This window comes from Dermacentor albipictus, unplaced genomic scaffold (genome assembly GCF_038994185.2).
Source record: "Dermacentor albipictus isolate Rhodes 1998 colony unplaced genomic scaffold, USDA_Dalb.pri_finalv2 scaffold_14, whole genome shotgun sequence".
In the NCBI taxonomy this organism is placed as follows: domain Eukaryota; kingdom Metazoa; phylum Arthropoda; class Arachnida; order Ixodida; family Ixodidae; genus Dermacentor; species Dermacentor albipictus.
This window is the reverse complement of record NW_027225568.1, coordinates 10,908,423-10,935,006: the sequence shown is the minus strand read 5'-3', so window position 1 is coordinate 10,935,006 and position 26,584 is coordinate 10,908,423. Positions and strand designations below refer to the sequence as shown.

Sequence of the window (26,584 nt, the reverse complement as noted above, 5' to 3'; positions counted from 1 at the left end):
TGAACGCCGTTGCTGTATTTCTGCACCGTACAGGTGTCAGTGAATATGGCAGCACTAGTTACGTGCACCAGCCGTTCAGCACCAGCATTGATTACGCAACGCCCAGCACGAGCCTTACAGACATGGAGCAAGCATCAGCCATTGTAGAAGGCGGCGCCAGGTGAGCCCACATTTAGAAAAGTTTAATTCTAAACAAACTCAGCAACACGAGATGGCTACCCGGGGAACAATCATGCCTGTACTCACTAATTTCTCTCGGGGAGGGCTATCTCTGATGCCTGAAACAGGCCCTGCCTCAGGAGTTTTGAGCGCTCGGCAGGCGGAACTTGCCATGACATAAGTAATAGTTGCATGAGCGCGACTGAACATGAACAGAGTAAAAAGAAAAATCAGGAAGCATGTTGCACTCCCGTAAACGTGAAGGCACGCTTTCAGGATTGCTACTTTGGTTACTTGCTCCACCCTGTGAAATATATGAACATAGTGAGGAGGAAGGTTTTCATCTAGCGAGGAAGGTGTTCATCTACCGAGTTCACCGAGGCCGTGTAGGTTGGGTAGGCAGGCAGCAAGAAAAGTAGCCGCAATTAATCCGTACTTCCACCCTAAGACTTGCCTCATAGTGAGATCGTGGTTTTCGCAAATAAAAACACGTGAATCAAGTTTTTGAATTTGTAATATTTTTACCTCCACCATACGTATGACAGGCCATAAGAAGAACGTTATTAGGTAACCGTAATTTAAGCAGTTGGTGAGCCGAAGATATCTCAGTAGAAGAACACGAAATATCTCAATGTCAAGGAAAGTACTGCATAATTCTACCATTTGTTCTCTTTGGTAATTAAGCCCTCCCTATCGTTGATGATGTCAAAGTACCTGTTCTTTTAAATTTAGCCGGCCGTAGTTATGTCTCGCAGGGCGACTTGTCACCTAGATCGATACCTAGCTGTGATACGTCAACCACTAGGCCAACAGCACAAGCGAGTCTTGTACCAATAATACGGCATGTTTCAGTGCTTGTGTAAAGAAGTGCCGGCACTCTGGCCAGTCTAGTCAGCCCACTTTGGTCCGAATTCGCCTTTCGTTTTTTCTTTACGCTGAGAGGACAAGAAATAAGTAGTAAAAGCTACGTCAATAAGCTTGTCTCCACTTCGCATGTGTGAAGCAATTCACAACGAGACGATTTTAAGCGATTTTCAGTGTATGACTTCACCACAAAAATGAAAAGACCGGAAAACATAAAGCAGTACAATGCGATATGGAAAAAGTCTGTGGAGCAGGAAAGCCTCACCAAGCACAGTTGTTCCGGGCTATGCTTCATGCATCCGTGCGAGTTCTCGATTGTTTGACTGATTCACATAGTCATACGGCACTGGTTGGCAGTCCGGTTGAAATTAGCGCAATATTATAACAGTGCATGTGTGCCCGATACCAGGACTCTTCCAAGACTTACGCGTCCATTATTCTCGCATTAAAGCCATTGATCTTAGTTCAAAGATGTGCGTAACCAGTTGAACGCGCGCTTACACTCGCACACACAGCGTCGTGGGAGTGGAGACCGCACTATCGCCCTTGGAATTTACAGGGAACAACACGGCGATCGCGACGCCGATGGCACAACTGTCTGGATTGTCCATATACTTGCTATCACAATAAAGAATAAGCTGACCACAGAGCGGCAGAACAAACATTGGCAGGTGGGTTGAGCCGCGTTGAGAAATGACGCAACCGTTTCACAGATACACGGCTGCGCATGTATCCGCCATTAACACTCGCTGAATAGCCAACGTAACTGTGTTGTTTCACAACCTTACGAGATCTTCGGCCGAACATTACAAATAGCCTGTCATGTTTTAGGTCAGTGTTCAATGTCCAATGTTAAATTCTTGGCTAATTGCAGCATGCCGCGCAACATCATTTGGCTTCCCTGCTACTAATGTCACTCGGTACACATTGTTGCGGTTCTCTTACCGTATTCAAAGAGGGTTTCCATACACCTTCAGCAATGGTTTCTGCATTGACACAACCCTCTGATATGGATCATACATTGTATACCTTGTGCCACACATGCACGGAATATGTATAGCATTAAGAGCGCCTGCATCTGCCAGTCTCCCCGTATGTGTAAGTTGTGTAAATAACCATATTAGCGAGATACAAATCACAGTAGGCGCTTAAGACAGCAAGTTCTCTATTGCTGGCAAATAGAGAAGGTGCATCGGTTTTTAGTGCATTACGTAGAAGAAAAACTTCCGCGGCGCTTTTGTGTAGCATGCATGGGAACGTGGGACGTGGAGGCACAGGATCGGCATCGTTTTCGCAGAGCCAGGACACCTCAAGAGACGCGCATGACCAGCACCGCTTCGTCTTTAATGATGCTTGATTTTTTTTTGCTAAAATAGTATGTAATGACCAGTTCTTTCTTTAATGTTAACCAATAATTTGTTATTTTCAGTCATGAGCGCTTGTGCTTGGATGTAAAATTATATGAAATCTATAGACTGCCTGCGGGCCCGTGATGTTGGGGAACAGAAAAGATTTGCGTAAGCATGGCAACATTTTACTAGCGTACGCTTGTACACTGTAGGCGAATACACGTTACCAAAAGATGTTGTGCCGCTGGATGAAAACATATTGGGAATATTTCAGTTTAATAAATGTGGTGTCTATGAAGTCAAGGCCACGTTTCAAGCCATGCCACCTTAGAGACGGCTCCTCGGACACCCATATCCCCGCATTACCATGGCAGCACGATGTCTATTAGAAAGCTAGGTGATAATGTGATGTCTGTCTGAGGTGATAATGTGATGATAATGTGATGTCTATTGGCCTCTAGGTGATAATATAAGAAAGATTATGATATGAAACCTCGAGGCGCTCTCGCATCGTCGCCACCACCGTTTTATCCTCAGTTTCACTGCACATGTGCCGCACAGGCTCTTTTGGAAGTCACGTGAACTTCTACGCGTGAGGGAGGGGGGGACGAGGTGACAAAGAGACGGCGAGCAGAGAATTATGACGCCTTGATACGAAATTCTTCCCGCTCTCTCGATTTGTGCGGCGTAAATCACGTGTAAAGGGTCGCGGCATCAGGGAACGTTCGTTTTGGGACAAGCCCCTGCAGTCTCCTTCGCCGGCCCTCCTTATCACGCCATCTTTTTGACCGGGAATTTTAGACGTCGTAAGGTTACGTGTATGCGTGTCATTGGGCACGTGTTATAACATTGATGTGGGTAATACGTGAGCCGTTATTAGAATACACACAAAATTCTACTAGCCTTACTTTCCTTATTGTTATAATATCATGCTATAGATGTAATAGCTTCGCCGTTCCGTGAAGATTGCGTCTATATTGGCACGAGACCTCTTCGATTCCGATGTCATAGATTGCAGTATATTGATTCAGTGCCATATGCCTGTGTGCGTTAAGGATTTTGAAGGCAAACGTTTCCTCAAAAGAACTTGACCTGTTCTGCTGTGTCCTCTAGTCGAAACATTGGCTTTCGCTACAATCTTTGTTCAACTGTTGCCTCAGTGTTTATGTGAATATCTGTCTTGTGTTGCAGAATTTTTCAGTCAACCCGTGTTGACCAATGGAACACGCAGTACCTCACGGCTGATGTCAGATCTACTGACTGCGGTAGGTGCGGGAATGTTTTCGGTCACTGCTATACCATGCCTTCGTTGCACTTAAACAGCATGAATGAATTAATACTGGGGTTTTAAGTGTGAAAACGACGATTTTATGAGGCACACCATAGTGAGACTCGGGATTTATTTTGACGACCAGAGGACCTTCAACTTGACACAAATGTTAAACAGCATCGGCGCTGTATGATGTGTGGTTGAGTAAATATCATTCCCACCGCTTTTCGATATTCGGTTGATCCAAACTTTTGTTGATTCGGTTGTCATTTTATTGCTAAGCATTCTTTGCCTCATCCAGTATACTGTGACAACATAAGAATGTAGCGCAAGCTCCGTTCACAAGCCCTGAGTTCAACCACCCTTACCCACAGCCACAACGATGCCAGGGATGTCACGGGTATGTACGGCATGGCATTCGACCATCGATGCCACTTGCGAAGACGCTTAAGCACCCTCAACTGAAAGAACGTTCAGATGGGCCATGGCAGCGATGCATTTACTGCAGAAAGGGACACACTTTACAAGCTTCACCGTGTTTGTTCCCATATGAACAGCCCCAATGCGAATTAAAACAGTAGCTGATATGAAAGTTGGTGCGTGAAAGCCATACAGCGTGATAGCCATACTTGGAAGACACAACTGACAAGGACGTAGTTTACAAATTCGTAGGTCTGCCCCCCGCCAAAAAAAAAAGATATCTCAGTTCTTTAAAACTGCATGTTCCAGAGCACCTAAGGCGGCCAATATTGGTTCATGAATTACCAATTTACAAAAATTCTGAATGTTTACGAGCGTTTCTCAAAGTCCAGCCCAGAACACAGTATCATATTTCAGAGGGCCGCGTAATATATCATTCTGACCACTTTAGATGTATCTTTAGATGTTTCCAAAACTGTATTATCCTTCTTATTGCTCTATTATATATGAAAGCTTGATATTGCTCATATGTTACAAATTCTTCCATATTGAAATTTTTATAAAACATTCACAGGCAAAGCAAAACTTAGTTTGCTCCAGTCCCTACAATTTAACGTTTTCGTTTAAGTGCAAAGACATCAGCAAATTTATTGCAGTAGTTACCGCGTATTTGTCATGTATTTAGACAATCCCCTGAGCTAAACTTTAGTTTTTTGCGCTACTAAGGAGCTTTACTATAAGGAGAACCTGGCCTTTATGCTTAAGGGAGGTTAGGTTTGTGCAAAAGCTAACTTACGGAATTTTGCATATTTTGACCCCGATTACATATTTGACCCCGATTACATATTTGACCAAGATTGCATATTTTGACCAAGATTTGACCCCGATTGTAGACACGACATTTGCAGGACGCTTTAGCTTCGCCTTTAAGAGTGGAACGTGATACCATTCAATGATCCCTGGCCCCTTATCGCGCTTCCCGGTAACTGCATCTTACGTAACCGTAATATTTACCGGGAAGCGCTGGCCGCATACACTGTGCACGAAAGCGAGCTTTCTGGTTGAAACGCGGCTTCTTGCGTGGGCCGCTTAAGCTCGGAGGCGAGCGCCATCTGGATGGTTTTGCACGGAAATGGGTACGCCACTGCCCGTGGTGCAAGAGAGGTAGAAGCGCTGGAAAATTGGTTTGTGCTTGACTTCCCGCGTAAAAGAAAGTTTTCTCGTATATTCAAATTACAATCTGATGCTATCATGTCAGTAGGTTGTGTGTAACTCGAACTTTACTATATTTCTGACGCATTTTACTTAAACTCACATCTTTCAGTAACACATTTGCGCAACACGGAAGGCCTGCGTGATTCGGTATGCCTGATTCGGAATGATTTTTTGCTCACAAGATGGTGAACGCCGGCGCCGGACGCAAACACCGAATTAGCTGTGACGCGAGGCCCATAGGGCTATTGCGTTAAAAATGCGTAATCTCGTATTCAGCATGGAACACTGTTGTGTTATGTTCTGGTGTACTAAATAGAGCACTTATATTAAGGAAAATTCTACATTGCAAGAGTTACGTCAAGCACGTCTATTTCGTCATCAGTATTGAAACCATATTCACAGAAAGAGCACCGCATACGGAAGTACTGAAGTCGGGTTACTCTAACACTAAACCTCAACTAAATCTTCGTGGTTTTTTTTTTTCAGCACGAAATGTTGAGGATCGTTGAATGACCCTTGCACATTTACGAGCTAACACCTCTGTTATTCTCTCAGGCCATGTACATATCGCCGAAAGCGGAATCACCAGTTCCCTACCTATGGTGTCCAGCAGCAGCATCAATCACGCACAGCCCAGTACAAGCCGCGCTTGCATGGAGAAAGCATCGGCCATTCCGGAAAACCTTGCTAGGTGCGCCCACGTTTGAAATAATTTCCTTGCATAAAGCAAATCACAGATGGTGCGTAATGCTGCCTGTGGTTCAACTATGCCTCCACTGTCAAACTTTTTCTATAGAGGAGAGCTCTAATGCGTGTAACGCGCACAATATCAACCATTCCTCTAAGCACGTGACATGGTGCTAACATGCTTCTCATGCTCAGCATCCTTGCAAGTTTGTCAAATGCGTACGTACTACGCCTTATGCATTTGCAAAGTTAGTGCAGAGAAAGGCATCCGTCTAAATAGAAAATTAAGTTAAAAAATGGGGTTCTACGTGCCAAAACCACTTTCTGATTATGAGGCACGCCGTGGTGGAGGACCCCGGAAATTTCGATCACCAGGTTTTTTTAACGTGCACTTAATCTAGGTACACGGGTGTTTTCGGCTTTTGCCCCCACCTAAATGCGGCCGCTGTGGCCGGCATTCGATCCCGCGACCTTGTGGTCAGCAGCCTAACACCATAGGCACTGAGTAACCACGGCGGGTGTCTAAAGCAATCGAACAATGCAGTGACGAGCCATATTGCTTAAGTGACGTTCATTTTAGAGTGCAGCGATAATGTTTACTTTCGAGGATTCCACTTTATGCCTTGTGCTCAAATATTGTACCGCTTTGTTATGATTTTCACATACCAAGGTAACCTATGAGCCTGGAGGTATGATGACTGTATGACGCTAACGCTATGATGGAATAAGAAGGAATGATATTACGAGCTCCCCGGATCAAATCCCGGCCACGGCGGCCCCATTTCGATGGGGGCGAAATGCAAAAGCACCCATGTACTCAGATTTTGGTGCACGTTAAAGAGCCCGAGGTGGCCAAATTTCCGGAGTCCCCCACTACGGCGTGCCTCATAATCAGGTCTTTGTTTTTTGCACGTAAAACCTTACAACTTAATTTTAATGTTAAAGAATGATATTGATGTGATGGTAAAGTCGTACAATGGCGATGGCATCACAAACCAGGTGGATTCTTAAGTCATGATGGAGGTATGACAAGGGCGACATGACGACGACGGTAAAGCAACCGCCGAAAAAACGATAATGAGGATGAGCGCACTGCCAAGGCGGCATGATGGCTATACCGTAATAACGAATGCATGATAGCGTCTGTGTGACGACAACGCAATGACAACGATGGCATGAAAACGACGGCATAATCCCGACACAATGGCGACAGCACAACTGCGGCCGATTAACGAAAAAAAAATGATGTCGATACATCAACGAGGGTGGTGTGACTGCATGACGACAGTGGGATTACGACATTGAAGTGACGACAGCGGCGGCTGTAGTGAATCGCGCCCACGCGTCACCCACGCACTGCCTCTCGCGATCTCCCATTTAGCGAGGCAGTCGCGCCACACCTGGCTCCGTTTGCAACATGCTTCACGAGACACTGTCCGCACCTGCCAATATATCGCGAAATGAAAACACGTATGCAGCTGGGCTCAAATTAGGCATTCGGAAGTATCATAATAGTCGGTGAAATATTTAGTAAGATGAATAAAGAGTTTACTTGTCTTGGGTAGAACATATAGAAACCTAATCAGTGCTTTTGATTGAATTAAGGCCGACATTGATCGTGCGAAGGACTCCGGCTAAATGTTGATTCATATATTTGCCGAGTAAAAATTTCTATTTTCTTTACAAAATGATAAATATTTACTTATTTTATCAATTGTCATTGTGTGGTTTATATACTTCCTTTTACTAATTAGGTACATATTTCGATATAGAAACCACATAAGCCAGTAGAGTTAAGGAAGACTTACAAAGGAACGTCACGTGGGTTTATTCGTCGCACATATTTGGCTGAGTCACGTCAACAAAAGTAACAGAATAACTGCCACTACACAAACCTAATTCCGAAATAGCGCCAGGCCGCACACAGAGAAAAGAAACAAGGGACGGCGAGCTGCCTCTCAAGGTCAGATTTACAATTATGTTAGCACATAAACTCGCCCAATTGTTCCTACTGCTCATATACAAATTTATAAAATATAGAGCTTAGAAGTTATAGCTGGAAATGTTCATTATTTCAATTAAGAAAAACAAGCATGTGCCACGAAAGCAAAAGAAATAAAGAAAAATACAGGTTATCTATGTTACAGTAAAGCAGATTGCAATCAGTGATGAAATGCAGATCGGAAGACTGAGATTGAAAACCAGGAAATTTTATTGTCGGCATATTTTATCCACTGCGCCTTTAAACATGAACGTACTTGAATTTAACCTACTCGCGCACGTGCTGTATGATGCAATAGATTATGCGCATGTCGGTTGTTTCGTGTGCTGTGTGGGAGAGATAAATTGTACGCATGTGGGTCAGTGTTAACGAATTTGATACAAATATAACAGATACATTAAAGTCCGGTAATCTAAACATAAGGCCGCTGGAGCAACAGCAATAGTTTGGCTCAGGATGATTACTTGTGGTATTGCCTGTTGCCTAAGGGCGACCGATGTATTTTGAAGAGAAAACAAAGTGCTGGGAAGCTGACCCTTTTCCCGCTCCGAGTAGTTGGGTCATTGAAACCACGTCTGGTATTGCTCTTAAGGGTTCTTTTAACACTGAAATCTATAGTAAAGGATTCCGAATTGTTTTAAAAAAGCAAACCTATGCGACTTTATATTGTGGTGATAAAGAAGTGGAAAGTCACCACAAGGGGGGGGGGGGAGGGGGGCTGCGGTACTCTTTACCATTTGCGAATAATTGCAAAGTACCTCGCATTTCACCTACGCTCATCTGTACAGTGTATCCGTCAACGGACATATTATTAAGGCGGAAAGCCTTAGATCTCTGTTTTAAGGTGGCATTGTGATCGCACAGAAAATTGGAGTGCTTGTATCACTACTGGCTCGTTCGTCGTCATCGGCGTATTTCACATCGCTGCCACATCAACGCCACTAACCATGCCATAAAAGACAGTCAATTATTGTAGAATCAATACAGGCACTTGAAGTCAGGACCTTTGATAGGAGTCGAATCCACAGCATTTGGTGTTAATTAGGGTGTATATGACTAAGGTACACTTAATTATGGTAGCCTAATTAGGGCGCTCGAACCCACGACCTTTATTGGAAAAAAGAAGTAATAAGAAGCAAGAATGCATTCGGACGAAACTATCGAGTAATTCGATGGCTCTCTCTGGAGTGCGCAGACATTAACCTCCACCATCTATGGCAACTTGATCCTTCATAAAATTATCAGATAAGCAGCTGCGACTGGCATCGCTGTAGCAAACTTAGCATAGATTGCAAAGAAATATTTATGAGCTCAATCTTCGTTGAGCCCCAAATCATTCGAATTCATCCTCTCATTCTGAACTGTTAAAATTGACACTTGGCTATGAGACAAAATCTATTTTCTATTAAGAGCAATGTATTTAAGCCCCTAATGCGCTGTATTTCTCAGAGCTCCAGAATGCATGACTCATGAATGTAATTTGCGCAAAAATACTCCATTCTTCACAGCGATGCCGAATCACAACATGAGGGTAAAGGGAAATTTTTCGAACATGAGCGCTGCTTCGCATCAGCATTGCAGAAACCATCTGCACAGTGTCTTCCTTTCCCCAACCTGTTTTATTATTATTGCATAAAAATTTTCTATAGAGCAAAACCTTTTCTTCCGGAATTCTTAAGATTCTGTCACTGCGGCAAATGGAGCACGCATGTTATGTAGGGAACTACACCCGGAGGCATTATAGTCGTTGTAATTTGACCATTAAGCAGACAATGTTCGTGCAAGTCAAGGTAGGTGCCGTTTCGACTATGGTGGATGAGGGCCCTGCGCGAGATGTTGCCCCATGTGCCGTTTGTGCTTTTCCAGCCAGCGCAGTGTGCCTTTAGTGAGTGCGACACATTTCAAGTAGCCCGTTTACTTAACCGTACTTTGACTTTCTTGAACTTTGTTTTAACAAAATGTAATTTCAACTTTTTCGCCACAGCTGTAAGTGTCTAACACCAACACCTTTAATAATTGCAGCATTTCTGACGACGCCTGGCTTTACCAATGGAACACTCAGCAGAGGCGAATAACCGACTGGACTTACAACGTCGACGGTACGTAAGCCTAGGTCACTCGCCTTTACAACAAACATGGAAGATAGTTTCAAAATGTTGCGTGGCAGAAGTGTACTTATTGCGTATAAAGAGGCACGTTACCAGGGGCGCCAACACTGTTTCCGCATGAGCCACTTCATCAATGTCCATTGGAAGAAATGTGTGTCCCCTTTCCCTCACCCCACTGTGCGTTAGGAAACCGGATGCTCGTGTTGTTGACCTCCCTGCCTTTCCTGTCCTTGCTCTCGCTCAGTCTTTGTTGACCGGAATACATGCAAACTATTACGACATCATGCAGTTCAAGATTTTGAAGGAAATTGTACTTATATGGCTGAATTGCGAATGGACACTCCAAGATGGTCACGTCAGAATGCGAGACTAGGTTCCATGTCATGATCAATTACCTCGCAACTGGAACCAGTGCATGTCAATTAGTTTTCCGTTTTTTTTAGCAAGCAGAATCTCAGTGGGTCCATCGCGCTACCACTGGATACTTTTTTTCTTTGAACCGATCAAACTTAGAAGAGAAAATGTCGCGATACCATCCCAGCGTGTGATTTGCATTTAAGGTGGCGTTTAAGGTGTCTGCTATAGCGGAGGGTTGTAACGGCGCTGTAACATGTTCGGCAAAGCGGCAGAATTGTTCACGCGTAGCATGTTATCAGCAGCAGACATATCCCACCGTATACAAGTCAGTTTACTATTTGGTGCAGCGCAAATCAATTTTTACTGAAAGGGATATTTTATACTCGGAAAGAAAGCAACAACTGCAAAGTAAACATTACAAAATTAATGAAACCGTAACTCAATAAGACAAAATTATTACCTAGTTTTTTCTCTCTGTTAGCATAAATCTTTACCTAGTATCCCCACCATATGCTTCAGAAACTTTACCGAGCTTCAATCGCATTCATAGACTAAGAATCCCAGTACATAACGATTTCCAATGAGTGTGACACCACCTGAAAATTATACCGCTGTGTTAACAAGAAAGTTTACACCTTGCTGATACAACGGCCTTCCAAACCGAATGCTCTATTCTGTGAGCTGATTAGCGTTCTACGGATATATCATGCAATTTTCGTTCTGCCAGTATCTGTGCAAACTATTTCGTAACACTGACTGATGCACGTTGAGAGTTTAACGGCGTTACTAGCAAAAGTGAGTATGTTGGACTTTAAAAATGAACTCTTTAAATTACGTTTTATCAATCGCACTGTAGTTCGTTGGAAATCGAAGATAATGCAACTCAAATCTTTAGTGATCCGGTTCGGAATTGGCGTTTAATGCTTTTCTGAGGTGCGAAGGCATAGACACTATGGCATTGGGTGTAATAATGCGATTATCATTCCTAGCTGGCTTTCTCCAAATCAGATTGAATATAAAGGTGTATTCAGCAATAAGGTGTACCCTTCCTTGTTTTGTAGGGAACCTCCTCGCATCCTGACGAAAGTTATGCAGTATTCACGCCTTCTAATCTCTCCCCTTCTCCTTTTTTTTCTATGTCACGCAATTTCAGCGCACGTTGGGAACATGCGCTACTAGCCACAATCCTTGCAGTGCTATCCGCACATCCCACGCTTTAAAGCAATTTGACGCTTTCCGTTGCACGATTTAATGACATTGCCCCGTGAATTAAGACTTCCATATTTTTTTCCAACTAATCTTCTGTCTGCAACACGTGTCTCAGATAATCGCATTGACCAATTGTTGTTGATGTTCCGTTGATAGTCTGTTGGTGGCATACACAAGGCCATTGGCGAGGACCACCGTTTTCGATTTCTTAATGAGTTGCTAAATATGCATTGCTTACCGCCTGAGCTTAGGAACTTGAGCCGCGGGAGTGGCCAAATGGGGTTCTGATAACCAGTTTCTGAAAGGCGAGTACGTCGTGACACATGTATGTGTCCTAGGACTTCAACAATCTCTCATAAGGCTTAAAAAAATTATAATCCCTAGGTAGAAGTGTGCCCTCTCAATTTTGCTTTGTCCTCCTCTGTAACGCGTTAGGCGTAGTGCTCGTAATGGTTTAGCAAAAGGAAAGAACTCCACCATGTATTCAATGCGCCTATATCTAGAGAATCCAGCAAATATGGTGGGTCAAGGGTTGCACGCACATAAAATCGACATGTCCTATTCTCCTTCGAACACTCTCCTTTTGTGTCGGCGATATGAGATAGAGCGTAATAATCTTCAGAACAATTAAGCTCGTCCTCGGTATCCCCATCGCTGAGCACGAAGTTCTTGCGTCGATTCAAGACATAGCTATAGATGGGAAAAACATAGACTCCGGTAGCCCTGCAGTATGGTACCCCCACAACTAAAACTTCTTGCCTCGCACCCTCGATAATAATGAAGCATTCATTTCCTATAAATTGCCCTTGCAAAGCGAGGAATGAAGACCTTTTCTGTACTTTTGTACCGTACAGGTGTCACTGACAAGGGTAACACGAGTTACCTGCACCTGGGGTCCAGCACCAGCATTGATCACGCGATGTCAATCATAAGCCGCACAGGCATGGAGCAAGCACCTGCCATTACAGAAAGTGGCGCCCGGTGAGCCCACATTCAAAAAAGTTTAATTCCAAAGAAACTCGGTGACATGAGGGAAGGCTACCCGGGGGAAAATCATGGCTGTACGCGCTAATTTCTCCCGGTAAGGGCCAGCTCTGATGCCTGAAACAGGCACTGCATCAGCAGCTTTGAGCGGTCGGCATACGGAGCATGACATGACTTACGTAATAGTTGTAGGAGCGCGACTGGACACGGACAGAGTAAAAAAAAAACAGGCAGCATGTTACTCCTTTTAGACCTGAAGACATGCGTTCAGGATGGTTACCTTGGGGACTCACTCCCCCTGTGAGATATATGGACATAATGGGGAGGAGGATGTTCATCTAAGAGATAGATGTCAAAATGAAACAGAGCATATCTATGTTTAACGAGGCCTTGTAGGGTAGGTACAGATGCAGTAAGAAAAGTGGCCGAAATTAATCCGAACTTCCACACTAAGGCTTGCCTCATAATGAGGTGAGATGAACATAGTGAGGAGCGAGATGTTCATCTAAAAGAAAGCGCGTACAATGACATAGAGGATGTCTAAGTGTACCGATGCAGTGTAGCATAAGTGCGCTGCTAATAAGCAGTGGTCGAAATTATTCCGTGCACCCACAATACAGCCTGCAACATAATGAGATCGCAGTTTTGGTGCATAAAAACCCTAGAATTCAGTTTTTTGTTATATTTCATGTCACTCCCTTCATCAAACGCTTCTAAGGCCATAAAACGAAAGTTATTAGGTAAAGGTTATTGAATGAGTTGCTTAGCCGCAGATATCTCAGTAAGAAAACATGAATTATCTCAAAATGTCATGGGAAGTACTGCGTAATCTCACCATTTCTTTTTTCTTGTATTTAAGCACTCCCTATCGTTGATGATATCAAAGTAGATGTTCTTTTAAGTTAGCCTGCCCTACTTCTGCACGTCATTGTGGGGAAGTTCTCACCCTGATTGATACGTAGCTATGATATGTCAACTACTAGGACAACTGAACAAGCGAGTCTTGTACCGATAATACGGCAAGTGCAAGCACCCTGACCAGTCCAGTCCACACAGTTTGCCCAGAATGCGCCTTTCCTTCATTTTTTCCACAGAGAGGGTAAGAAATAAATGGTAACAGCTACGTCAATATGCTCCTCTCGACTTCGCCTGTGTTCAAGAACGTCCCACCAAAACATCGCGTTATGCAATTATCAGTGTAAGACATCCCCACAAAAATGAAGACATGAAAACATAAAGAAGGAAATACTGACCGAGCACACTTGCTCTGTGCTCTGCATTGCGCCTTCGCATGCGCGTTCTCGATTGTTTCAGATTCGCTTAGTCATACTGCGCTGAATTGGCGCTTCGCTTCACATACGCGTAATATTATATAATTGCACATGTATGCCCCATTCATAAGTTCCTCAAAGGCTTGCGCGTCCATTATTCGCGCATTAAACCATTGGTCTGATGTCAAAGATGTGCGTGACCATTTAAATAAACGCGCGCTTACAATCGCACACACAGCGTTGTGGGAGCGCATACCATAGTATCGCCCTTGGAATTTATACAGAACGTCACGGCGATGGTGACGCCGACGGCATAACTGCGTCTGGGATGTCCATATACTTGTTGTTGCAATAAAGAATAAGCTCGCCGAAGAGCGGCAGAACAAGCCTTGGCAGGTGGGTTTAGACGTGTTGACAAACGAGGCTTCAGTTTCCGAGATGGCAAGATGGGTGTACATTCATCATCATCATCATCATCAGCCTAGTTACGTCCACTGCAGGGCAAAGGCCTCTCCCATACTTCTCCAACTACCCCGGTCATGTACTAATGGTGGCCATGTTGTCCCTGCAAACGTCCTAATGTCATCCGCCCACCTAACTTTCTGCCGCCCCCTGCTACGCTTCCCTTCCCTTGGAATCCAGTCCGTAACCCTTAGTGACCATCGGTTATCTTCCCTCCTCATTACATGTCCGGCCCATGCCCATTTCTTTTTCTTGATTTCAACTAAGATGCCGTTTACCTGCGTTTGTTGCCTCACCCAATCTGCTCTTTTCTTATCCCTTAACGTTACACCCATCATTCTTCTTTCCTTAGCTCGTTGCGTCGTCCTCAATTTCAGCAGAACCCTTTTCGTAAGCCTCCAGGTTTCTGCCCCATATGTGAGTACTGGTAAGACACAGCTGTTATACACTTTCCTTTTGAGAGATAGTGGCAACCTGCTGTTCATGATTTGAGAATGCCTGCCAAATGCACCCCAGCCCATACTTATTCTTCTGGTTATTTCAGTCTCATGATACGGATCCGTAGTCACTACCTGCCTTAAGTAGATGTATTCCCTTACCACTTCCAGTGCTTCGCTACCTATCGTAAACTGCTCTTCTCTTCCGAGACTGTTAAACAATACTTTAGTTTTCTGCAGATTAATTTTCAGACCCACCCTTCTGCTTTGCCTCTCCAGGTCAGTGAGCATGCATTGCAATTGGTCTCCTGAGTTACTAAGCAAGGCAATATCATCAGCGAATCGCAAGTTGCTAAGGTATTCTCCATCAACTTTTATCCCCAATTCTTCTCACTCAAGGCCTCTGAATACCTCCTGTAAACATGCTGTGAATAGCATTGGAGAGATCGTACTCCCTGTCTGACGCCTTTCTTTATAGGGATTTTGTTGCTTTCTTTGTGGAGGACTACGGTGGCTGTGGAGCCGCTATAGATATCTTCCAGTATTTTTACATATGGCTCATCTACACCCTGATTCCGTAATGCCTCCATGACTGCTGAGGTTTCGACTGAATCAAACGCTTTCTCGTAATCAATGAAAGCTATATATAAGGGTTGGTCACTATCAATCGGACACTATCAATCAATCACTTGATTGATAGTGTGAATATGGTCTATTGTTGAGTAGCCTTTACGGAATCCTGCCTGGTCCTTTGGTTGACAGGAGTCTAAGGTGTTCCTGATCCTATTTGCGATTACCTTAGTAAATACTTTGTAGGCAACGGACAGTAAGCTGATCGGTCTATAATTTTTCACGTCTCTTGCGTCCCCTTTCTTATGGATTAGGATTATGTTAGCGTTCTTCCAAGATTCCGGTACGCTCGAAGTTATGAGGCATTGCGTATACAGGGTGGCCAGTTTCTCTAGAACAATCTAACCAGCATCTTTGAACAAATCTGCTGTTACCTGATCCTCCCCAGCTGCCTTCCCCCTTTGCATAGCTCCTAAGGCTTTCTTTACTTATTCTGGCGTTACCTGTGGGACTTCGAATTCCTCTAGGCTATTCTCTCTTCCCATATCGTCATGGGTGCCACTGGTACTGTATAAATCTCTATAGAACTCCTCAGCCACTTGAACTATCTCATCCATATTAGTAACGATATTGCCGGCTTTGTCTCTTAACTCACTCATCTGATTCTTGCCTATTCCTAGTTTCTTCTTCGCTGTTTTTAGGCTTCCTCCGTTCCTGAGAGCCTGTTCAATTCTATCCATATTATAGTTCCTGATGTCCGCTGTCTTACGCTTGTTGATTAACTTAGAAAGTTCTGCCTGTTCTATTCTAGCTCTAAGGTTAGAGGCTTTCATACATTGGCGTTTCTTGATCAGATCTTTCGTCTCCTGCGATAGCTTACTGGTTTCCTGTCTAACGGCGTTACCACCGACTTCTATTGCGCACTCCTTAATGATGCCCATGTGATTGTCGTTCATTGCTAGAACACTAAGATCCTCTTCCTTAGTTAAAGCCGAATACCTGTTTTGTAGCTTGATCCGGAATTCCTCTAGTTTCCCTCTTACCGCTAACTCATTGATTGGCTTCTTGTGTACCAGTTTCTTCCGTTCCCTCCTCAAGTCTAGGCTAATTCGAGTTCCTACCATCCGATGGTCACTGCAGCGTACCTTGCCGAGCACGTCTACATCTTGTATGATGCCAGGGTTCGCGCAGAGTATGAAGTCGATTTCATTTCTATTCTCACCATTCGGGCTCCTCCATGTCCACTTTCGACTAACCCGCTTGCGGAAAAAGGTATTCATTATCCGCATATTATTCTGTTCTGCAAACTCTACTCATAATTCTCCTCTGCTATTCCTAGAGCCTATGCCATATTCCCCCACTGACTTGTCTCCAGCCTGCTTCTTGCCTACCCTGGCATTGAAGTCGCCCATCAGTATAGTGTATTTTGTTTTGACTTTACCCATCGCCGATTCTACGTCTTCATAAAATCTTTCGACTTCCTGGTCATCATGACTGCATGTAGGGGCGTAGACTTGTACCACCTTCAATTTGTACCTCTTATTAAGTTTCACAACAGGACCTGCCACCCTCTCGTTAATGCTATAGAATTCCGGTATGTTACCAGCTATTTCCTTATTAATCAGGAATCCGACTCCTAGTTCTCGTCTCTCCGCTAAGCCTCGGTAACATAGTACATGCCTGCTTTTTAGCACTGTATATGCTTCTTTTGTCCTCCTAACCTCACTGAGCCCTATTATATCCCATTTACTACCCTCTAATTCCTCCAATAACACTGCTAGACTCACCTCACTGGATAGCGTTCTAACGTTAAACGTTGCCAGGTTCAGATTCCAATGGCGGCCTCTCCGGAGCCAGGTATTCTTAGCACCCTCTGCAGCATCACAGATCTGACCGCCGCCGTGGTCAGTTGCTTCGGGGCTGCTGTGGACTGAGGGCCGGGGTTTGATTGTTGTATTCATATAGGAGTTTGTGGCCAAGTACTGCACCAGGGTGGCCAATCCTGCTCTGGTGAGCGAGTGCGTTACCGGTTCTGGTCACCGGGATCAGGCCGCACTCCAGGCCTGTTTGTGCAATTTTCTCAACACACGGTTTTTTTCTGTATTTTCCGGTGGAGAATTGCGCGGCACCGGGATTTGAATCACGGTCCTCTTGCACTGGAGACGGATACTCTACCGTCCCCGCAGGAGTTAAATTAAAAATTAAATTATGGGCTTTTACGTGACAAAAGCACTTTCTGATTATGCACGCCGTACGTAGTCGAGGACTCCGAAAATTTCGACCACCCGGGGTTCTTTAACGTGCACCTAATTCTAAGTACACGGGTGTTTTCGCATTTCGCCCCCATCGAAATGCGGCCACCGTGGCCGGGGTCCGATCCCGCGACCTCGTGCTCAGCAGTCTAACACCATAACCACTGAGCACCCCACGGCGGGTCGCGCAGGAGTTGTGCGCCTCATTTAACCTACAGTGGTGCCCTGTTTGATCAGTCAAGGTGGACCAATCTGAGCTCGGTTATACCGCATGGATGGCACTCCGCTGGAGAACCTGGTATTTATGACCTGCACATGTGTGGCCACACATATTTGAGAATATATAGTTTTTTTTAGGAGGGTTTCCGTACAGTGATAAAACGAAGGAAATGCAATAAAAAAAGGAACATAACATGTGATTTGAACTCGTGATCCTTCAATTTTGCCCGGAAAGGTAGCTCAGTCGGTTGGTTCGTCAAGCCACCGGTTACTTTCAAGCGCCGTTGCTCCTGCTCCGAGCCTCATACTTATGTGGAAAGGGACTGATGTTGTCCGGAATTTCTTGGAAAAATGGCCGCCAGAGGAGCACCATTAACTCGAGCGGCTTTAAAGACTAGGAAGACTGCCTTAAAATATTTAGACTGGAGGGGAAGCTTCGTTAACAAACTATAACACGGCAATCAGGACTCAAATATAATTATAACCCTAATAATAATTTTAAATATGCATCTCATCTATAGGATCTAATGCGCGCGCTGTTGCTTTGTCTCTGCGTGTAGCAGTTAAGAGAGCCAGTTTGAGGGCGGAGAAGAGGGAAGGACAGGAAAGTCTCTGAAGCAAACTTGCAGCGCCGTGGTTTTAAAGCGCAACCGTGGCAGAGAAACGGAAGGCGATATAAGCGTGCGTGGCCATGCTACGCACACGACAAACTGCCTTAAAATATTTAGACTTGAGGGAAAGCTTCGTTAACAAACTATAACACGGCAATCAGCACTCGAATACGACGAGAGAAATTATTGAGACGTGGAAAATTCCCTTCAAATAAATCTGGTTTGCGAGACAAATGCTTGTATGTATTGAACCACTTAAAAGATGAGGGGGGAAATATGCGCTCAACAAGAGGGCATCGTCAGCACGAGACCATCACCAGGCACCTTAAAGAGATGTGGAGAGCTTCGCGGCCGGAACGAAGCCTCCCCTCTTCGCCGGTGTCAAGTTCGTCAATAACAATCGTTCAATAGCCAGCGTAACTATGTTGGTTCACAAGCGTGTGAGATCTTCGGCCGAATAGCCTCTTAAGTTTCAGGTGAGGGATGAACGGCCAATGATAGATCCTCGGCTATTAGCTGCATGCCACGGAATATAATTTGGCTTCCGTGCTGCTAACGTCACTCGGTACACACTGCGGCAGTTCCCTTACCTTAGGTAAAAAGGGTTCCCGTGCACTTTGAACTAAAGCGGCTGCCTTGACACGACTCTCCGATATAAATCATACAGTCTATAACTTTCAGCACACATTCGCGGAATATGTATAGCCTTAAAAGCGAAGGCGTCCGTCTGTGTTCCCGTAGGCGTAAGTTTAAATCGACTATTGTAGCGAGATACAAATCGCGGTCGGTGCTCAAGACATGACATTCTCTATTGCTTCCAAATACAGGTGCCGCATCGGTTTTTAGTACACTACGTAGAAGAAAAAATTACCGACGATTACGTTACTTCCTAATGCGAAATTTGAGCGCAGGAAATAAGCTGTTTCACCTTTTCGATAGATTGAGGCAAAGAAATCGAGCAACACATGTATGCGCTATCACAGAATTTTTTTTTTATTTTTCACACGTATTCCTTTAAGAAAGACTCCACTAACAGTTCTTGACAGTCATGAAGGAAGCTTTGTGGTCGGAGAAATAGACTGATTTATGTTCGACTTGGTACACCAATGCTTGATTCTCAAAGACGAGATCTATACAAGTGCCTCGCGAGGTTGTCACAGCCGTGGGACGCGTTACGAGCGAGAGGAACGGGATGTTCTCCCGCATAAGTGTTAGGAAATTGCTGTTTGTCTTTATGTCAACATTAAAGTCCCCCACTACTAACATCGGTGTGGATCGATGGACGAGTCAACCCCAGCTGCGGAGTTGGTTTCAGGGACAACGCCGCCGATGCCGACACAAACAATATGATACCCTCGCTTCCGCAGCGCTAAGAACCAGGTCTAGCCGTGGGAAGGTGGTCACGTATTCGTCGACGTGCCGGGGCCTACGTGAAATAACCGGCGCGTCGGCAACTGAAGAGCACCCTATCCGCCACACAAGCACAGGGGGGGGGGGGGACCCTTTCCTCCTCTTTCTGCATGGCGGCGACGGTGTCCTATGCAGTCACGTTATCTTGACTCTCTAGCGGCGTCAGCGGCATCCAGCGGTATCAGTCGGTCGCTGCTAGCGCTGGGGGGATGAAAGGGGGGCGGAGCTGGTTACGAGGCCGACGACAACGCCGACGACGACGCGAAACCCAGGAACGGACGCCAAAGAGCTGCGCTCTAAAACTTCCGCTGCCCCTTGGTATTGCATGCATGGAAATGCGGGATGTGGAGACTTATGATCGCCATCGTTTTCGGAGAGCCAGGACGCTTCGAAGACTTAAAAACGGCAAGCAGAAAAGTCTGACGCCTTGGTATGCAATATATTCCTGCTGTCTTGACCTGTGAAGTAGAAATCACTTGTAAAGAGTAGAGGCATCAGGGAACGTTCACACTGGGACAAGCACCTACAGTATCCTTCGCCGGCCCTTCTCATCACACCGTCTTTTTGACCGGGCGTGTTAGAAGTCATTAGATTACGCGTTATGCGTGTCATTGCGCACGTGGTATAGCATTGATTTAGTTATGACGTGATCATGTCTTGGAATATACACTGTCTAATTGCTACTAACGTTACTTTCGTTAGTGTTTTATTATTATATTATAGATGTAATAGCTTCCCCCTTCTGCGAAGGCAGCGTCTATATTGACACGTGTACTTATCGTTATCGGGAAACCACGTTTCGCCGCTTAACAACTGTAATCGCAGAGCGAGGGACGCGCCTGCATGTATCCGACGTTTCTGGAAAGTTATCGACGCTTCTATCCGCGTGTCTGTTGTCGCCGAACCTTGTGTTATCAGATTTCATCGCGTGACACGAATGGTGTAGAACTTTGTGGAAGACACGCGGGTCCCGTCAGTTAATCTGGAACATTCGACGACTGATCTATAAAAGCCGACGCGCTTGACCCGCTGATCATATTTCCGACGATCGCCGACCGTGTTCGCCGCTATCGTTGTGCTATAAGTGTAGCCTGTTTTTGTGGGCACAGGTTCGCCCAATAAAAGCTAGTTTTGTGACATCTGGTGGAGGTGCTTTTCGTTCATGTGCCGGACGCCCCCGACAAGCCGTGATCCAAGCCCGGAGCACAAGAGAGCACCAACGTAGTCCCGGAGCATCGAGCTAGCCGCCGTCTTCAACAGTTGCCCCCGGAGCACGGACTTCTACCTGAGAAGACCAAGAAGATTGTGGACAAGGCAACCCCAATGGCAGCCCCAGCGTCCACCATCCTGCTGCAGCAGCCCAGGGAACCTCCGACGTTCCGCGGATCAACATTCGAGGATCCCGAAACCTGGCTCGAAACGTATTAGAGGGTCGCTAAGTTTAACAGTTGGGACAGCGACGACAAGCTGCGGCATGTCTATTTCGCATTGGAAGACGCCGCCAGGACGTGGTTCGAGAATCGGGAAGCCACCTTAACGACGTGGGACCTTTTCCGAAGCGGCTTCTTGCACACGTTCACAAGCGTCGTGCGAAAAGAGCGAGCCCAAGCTCTACTAGAAACCAGAGTGCAGCTGCCAAACGAGACGATCGCAATCTTCACGGAGGAGATGGCCCGTCTTTTCCGGCACGCCGACCCGGACATGTCGGAGGAGAAAAAAGTTCGCTTCCTGATGCGCGGCGTCAAGCAAGACCTTTTAGCCGGACTTATTCGTAACCCACCGAAGACTGTGGCTGAGTTTTCTGCAGAGGCATCGACGATCGAGAAAACTCTGGAGATGCGCACCCGGCAATATAATCGCCAGGGGCACACGCCGCAGTATGCCATCCAAGGACTAGGTTCGGACGACCTTCAAGAGACCATCAGGGCCATTGTGCGCGAAGAACTGCGCAAGGTCCTGCCGTCGTCGCAGCCTCAAGTGGCCTCGATCGCTGACATCGTCAAAGATGAGGTTCAGCGGTCGCTTGGAGTTCCGGAGGTGCAACCTCAATTACCGCAACCCCAGCCAGAAGCGATGACCTACGCCGCCGTCGCACGCCGTCAAGGACACCCTCCGCGACCGCGCCAGGGCCCTGTCACGCCGCAGTTCCGTCGTCCGCCGCCGCCACCGCCAGCACGACCACCCGTCGCCCAGCGGAGCTACACGAGGAAGACGGACATTTGGAGCGCTCCTGACCACCGCCCGCTCTGCTACCACTGCGGAGAAGCGGGTCATGTCTACCGACGATGTCCCTACCGGGAGATGGGACTGCGAGGGTTCGCCGTGAATGCGCCGCGTCCACAGCTTGGCGAGCGCCCACCTGACATCGCCGATTACCTCGCCGCTACTCAGTGGAGCCCTCGACGGCCGTCCCGTTCGCCGTCACCAGGCCGCTACCTGTCGCCGCAGCGCCGACCATACACCGGCCCAGCCCGGGGCCGCTCTGCGAGCCCATATCCGGAAAACTAAAAGCGGCAACCGATGGAGGTGCGGTTGCTGTTCCTCGAACTGACGAAGATCCTCCGCCGCCGACGAAGACGACGAAGAAACCATCTCGACGACCTAATGACGACACGCCGCCGTTCCGACGAAGTCAGGAAGCCAAGACTACACCGACGAAAGACGGCTTGACGACGCGACGTTCCAGCTTCAGTTCAACACGACGCAGCCACCATCCGACGCCGAGACCTAACTGTAACGCCAGACAAAGAACCACCGACCTCGACGTGCTTCTCGACGGCCACGCAGTCACCGCCTTAGTAGACACAGGAGCCGATTACTCCGTCATGAGTGGATCCATCTCCGCCCAGTTGAGGAAAGTTAAGACTGCATGGGAAGGCCCTCAAATACGCGCCGCTGGAGGACACCTGATTACGCCGACTGGGATCTGCACGGCAAGAATTACCGTTCATGACCGGACTTACCCTGCCACCTTCGTTGTCCTCCAACAGTGTTCACGAGACGTCATTCTCGGCATGGACTTCCTGAGTCAACATGACGCAGTCATCGACCTGAAGTCGAAGTCGATAACGCTGTCACAAGATCAAGCGATACCACCGGAGAGCTGTCGGCGTCACCACGCCTTGAGTGTGCTCGAAGATCAAGTGAGCATCCCGCCGCGCGCCAGCATTATTATTTCTGTCGGCACTGAAACACCCACTGACATAGAAGGCGTCATCGAGGGCGACCAACATCTACTGCTCGACCGTGAAATTTGCGTCGCAAGAGGGATTGCTCGACTCCACGGAGGGCAGGTGCAAGTTATGCTCAGCAACTTCAGCCAAGAGTTCAAGCACATCAACAAGGGCACGACAATCGCATACATCGAGGAAATTGTGGAAACCAGCAATGCCTTTGTCCTCTCGGATTCAGCCGCATCTACCCCGATGAGCATTGTCCCCGAACAGACTTCGACGTGAATCCAAGTCTTCCTATGAGTAAGCAGCAACAGATCAGAAGTCTTCTCCGACGATATAAAGACTGCTTTTCGACGTCATCGAGGATTCGACAAAAACCAGTTGCAAAGCCTCGCATAATAACCGAAGAGAGCGCTCGACCACTCCGCCAGAGCCCTTACCGAGTTTCGACGCGAGAACGTGAAGCTATTAGGCAACAAGTCGACGAAATGCTGCGCGACGACATCATCCAGCCGTCGAAAAGCCCGTGGGCCTCTCCTGTAGTCCTGGTAAAGAAAAAGGACGGAACCCTATGCTTCTGCGTCGACTATCGTAGACTGAACAAGATCACTAAGAAGGACTTGAAAGGGTGATATCGTATGCTAGCCCGTCGCTGTCAAAAGCGGAAAGCAACTATTCTACGACTGAAAAGGAATGCCTCGCCATCATTTGGGCTATAGCTAAATTCCGCCCTTACCTCTATGGCAGGCCATTCAAAGTCGTCAGTGACCATCATGCATTGTGTTGGCTAGCTAACTTAAAGGACCCTTCAGGACGGCTGGCGCGGTGGAGCCTCAGACTACAAGAATATGACGTCACGGTAATATACAAGTCCGGAAGAAAACACTCCGACGCCGACTGTTTATCGCACGCCCACATCGATCCCCCGCCGCAAGACGACGAGGACGACGACGCCTTCCTTGGGATAATAAGCGCGGAAGACTTCACTAAGCAGCAACGAGCAGACCCGGAGCTAAAAGGTCTCGTCGAGTATTTGGAAGGGAACACCGACGTTGTCCCTAGGGCATTTAAGCGCGGGTTGTCGTCATTCACGCTACAAAACAACCTGCTCGTGAAGAACTTCTCACCAGTCCGCGCCAGCTACCTTCTTGTTGTACCGTCAGCGCTGCGTCCAGAAATACTGCACGCCCTACACGACGATCCAACCGCTGGGCACCTCGGATTCTCCCGGACGCTGTCGAGAATACAGGAAAGGTATTACTGGCCGCGTCTGACCGCCGACGTCGCCCGTTACGTCAAGACATGCCGAGACTGTCAACGACGCAAGACACCACCGACAAGGCTAGCAGGGGTGCGATCTTGTACGCGTTCCAAACTCGAACGGAGGCGGTCCGTTCTTTCCGTCGCGAAATTGGCGGTCCGTTCCGTTGCGCTCGTCCGATAGCAGACAGCACGGAATGATTGACAGCAGATATCACTTCACAATTGACGTCATGGCGTTCGACACCGTTCAAACTGACCAAGCGTGTGCGGCTCGGTGGAACGGACCGCCTCCGTTCTATTTTGGAACGCGTACAAGATCGCACCCCAGGATTACTACAGCCGATCGAACCTCCTCGCCGACCATTCTAGCAGATTGGGATGGATTTGTTGGGGCCGTTTCCGATATCAACATCCGGGAATAAGTGGATCGTCGTGGCGACGGACTATCTCACCCGCTTTGCTGAAACTAAAGCTCTACCAAAAGGCAGCGCAGCCGAAGTGGCGAAATTTTTCGTCGAGAACATCCTGCTGCGACATGGTGCCCCAGAAGTCCTCATCACCGACAGAGGAACGGCTTTTACAGCAGAGCTCACCCAAGCCATTCTGCAGTACAGGGAGACAAGCCACAGGAGGACAACTGCCTACCATCCGCAGACGAATGGTCTCACGGAGCGCCTGAACAAGACCCTCGCCGACATGCTAGCAATGTACGTCGACGTCGAACACAAGACGTGGGACGCGGTCCTGCCGTACGTAACCTTTGCGTACAACACGGCGGTGCAAGAAACAACACAGATCACGCCGTTCAAGCTGGTCTACGGCAGGAACCCGACGACGACGCTTGACTCCATGCTGCCGCACGTAACTGACGAAGAGAATGTTGACGTCGCTAGCTATCTCCAGCGCGCCGAAGAAGCCCGACAGCTCGCCCGCCTACGGATCAAGACCCAGCAGCGTACCGACAGCCGACACTACAACCTCCGACGACGCTTCGCCGAGTACCAGCCCGGCGACCGTGTTTGGGTATGGACCCCGATACGCCGGCGAGGACTCAGTGAGAAGCTGCTGCGACGCTATTTCGGACCCTACAAGGTCATCCGACGTATTGGCGCACTGGACTATGAGGGCGTGCCAGACGGCATTTCGCACTCACAGCGGCGCCGCGCACGATCTGAAGTGGTCCACGTGGTGCGCCTTAAACCATTTTACGGACGCTGATGAACTTCCTTAGTATGTTGTTTTCTTTGATACGAGTGCTTTTCTTTGTTACTTTCGTTTGTTTGCAGCATCGGGTCGATGATTTTTAAGAGGGGGGTAATGACACGTGTACTTATCTTTATCGGGAAACCACGTTTCGCCGCTTAACAACTGTAATCGCAGAGCGAGGGACGCGCCTGCATGTATCCGACGTTTCTGGAAAGTTATCGACGCTTCTATCCGCGTGTCTGTTGTCGCCGAACCTTGTGTTATCAGATTTTATCGCGTGACACGAATGGTGTAGAACTTTGTGGAAGACACGCGGGTCCCATCAGTTAATCTGGAACGTTCGACGACTGATCTATAAAAGCCGACGCGCTTGACCCGCTGATCAGATTTCCGACGATCGCCGACCGTGTTCGCCGCTATCGTTGTGCTATAAGTGTAGCCTCTTTTTGTGGGCACAGGTTCGCCCAATAAAAGCTAGTTTTGTGACAATATTGGTACGGGACCACCTTCATTCCGGTATCATAGATCGCACTAAATTGTTTCAGTGCAATATGCCTGTGTGCCTTAAGGATTTTAGAGGCAAACGTTTTCACACAGGAACTAGTCCTCGTCTGTTGTGTCCCCTAGTGGAAACGTTGGCTTCCGCTACAATCTTTGTCCAACCACTATTGCCTCAGTGCTCATGTGAATAGCTGTCTTGTGTTGCAGAATTCCTGAGACAACTCGTGTTGACCTATGGAACACGCAGTACCACCTGGCTGATAGCACATCCACCGACTGTGGTAGGTGCGGGAAGGTTTTCGGTCACTAGCATACCATGCCTTGCTGTCAAGATGATTGAGGAAGCTAACGTTTGCTATCGTACACAATAAATTTCAACAGCATGAAAGAATTAATTCTGGGTTTTATACGTCATAACCACGATGGTATTATGAGGCACACCATAGCGAGGGACTCCGGATTGATTATGACCACCACAGGACTTTTCTCGTGCCACCAATGTTAAAGAGCATCGCCGTTAATCTGAGGTATGATTGAGTAAATGTCATTCATGCACCTTTTCGTTATTTGGTTGATCCAAAC

At 47.0% G+C, this 26,584-nt stretch overlaps 1 protein-coding gene across 16 annotated transcripts in view; it reads left to right on the top strand.

The window, feature by feature from the left end:
- The window catches only part of LOC135905850 (serine-rich adhesin for platelets-like), a 70,014-nt gene that overhangs the window by 3,493 nt on the left and 39,937 nt on the right, over nt 1–26,584 (top strand). For 5 of the 16 annotated variants that reach the window (XM_065436950.2, XM_065436954.2, XM_065436949.2 and 2 more), the window contains exons 3-7: nt 34–160; nt 3,564–3,637; nt 5,833–5,968; nt 9,989–10,065; nt 26,210–26,283. In XM_065436950.2, coding sequence (XP_065293022.1) covers nt 34–160; nt 3,564–3,637; nt 5,833–5,968; nt 9,989–10,065; nt 26,210–26,283 — 488 coding nt within the window. Of the gene's footprint in view, nt 1–33; nt 161–3,563; nt 3,642–5,832; nt 5,969–9,988; nt 10,066–12,494; nt 12,622–26,209; nt 26,288–26,584 lie in introns of those variants that run through there. The other 11 variants (XM_070528681.1, XM_070528675.1, XM_070528676.1 and 8 more) reach the window with 6 other exon arrangements.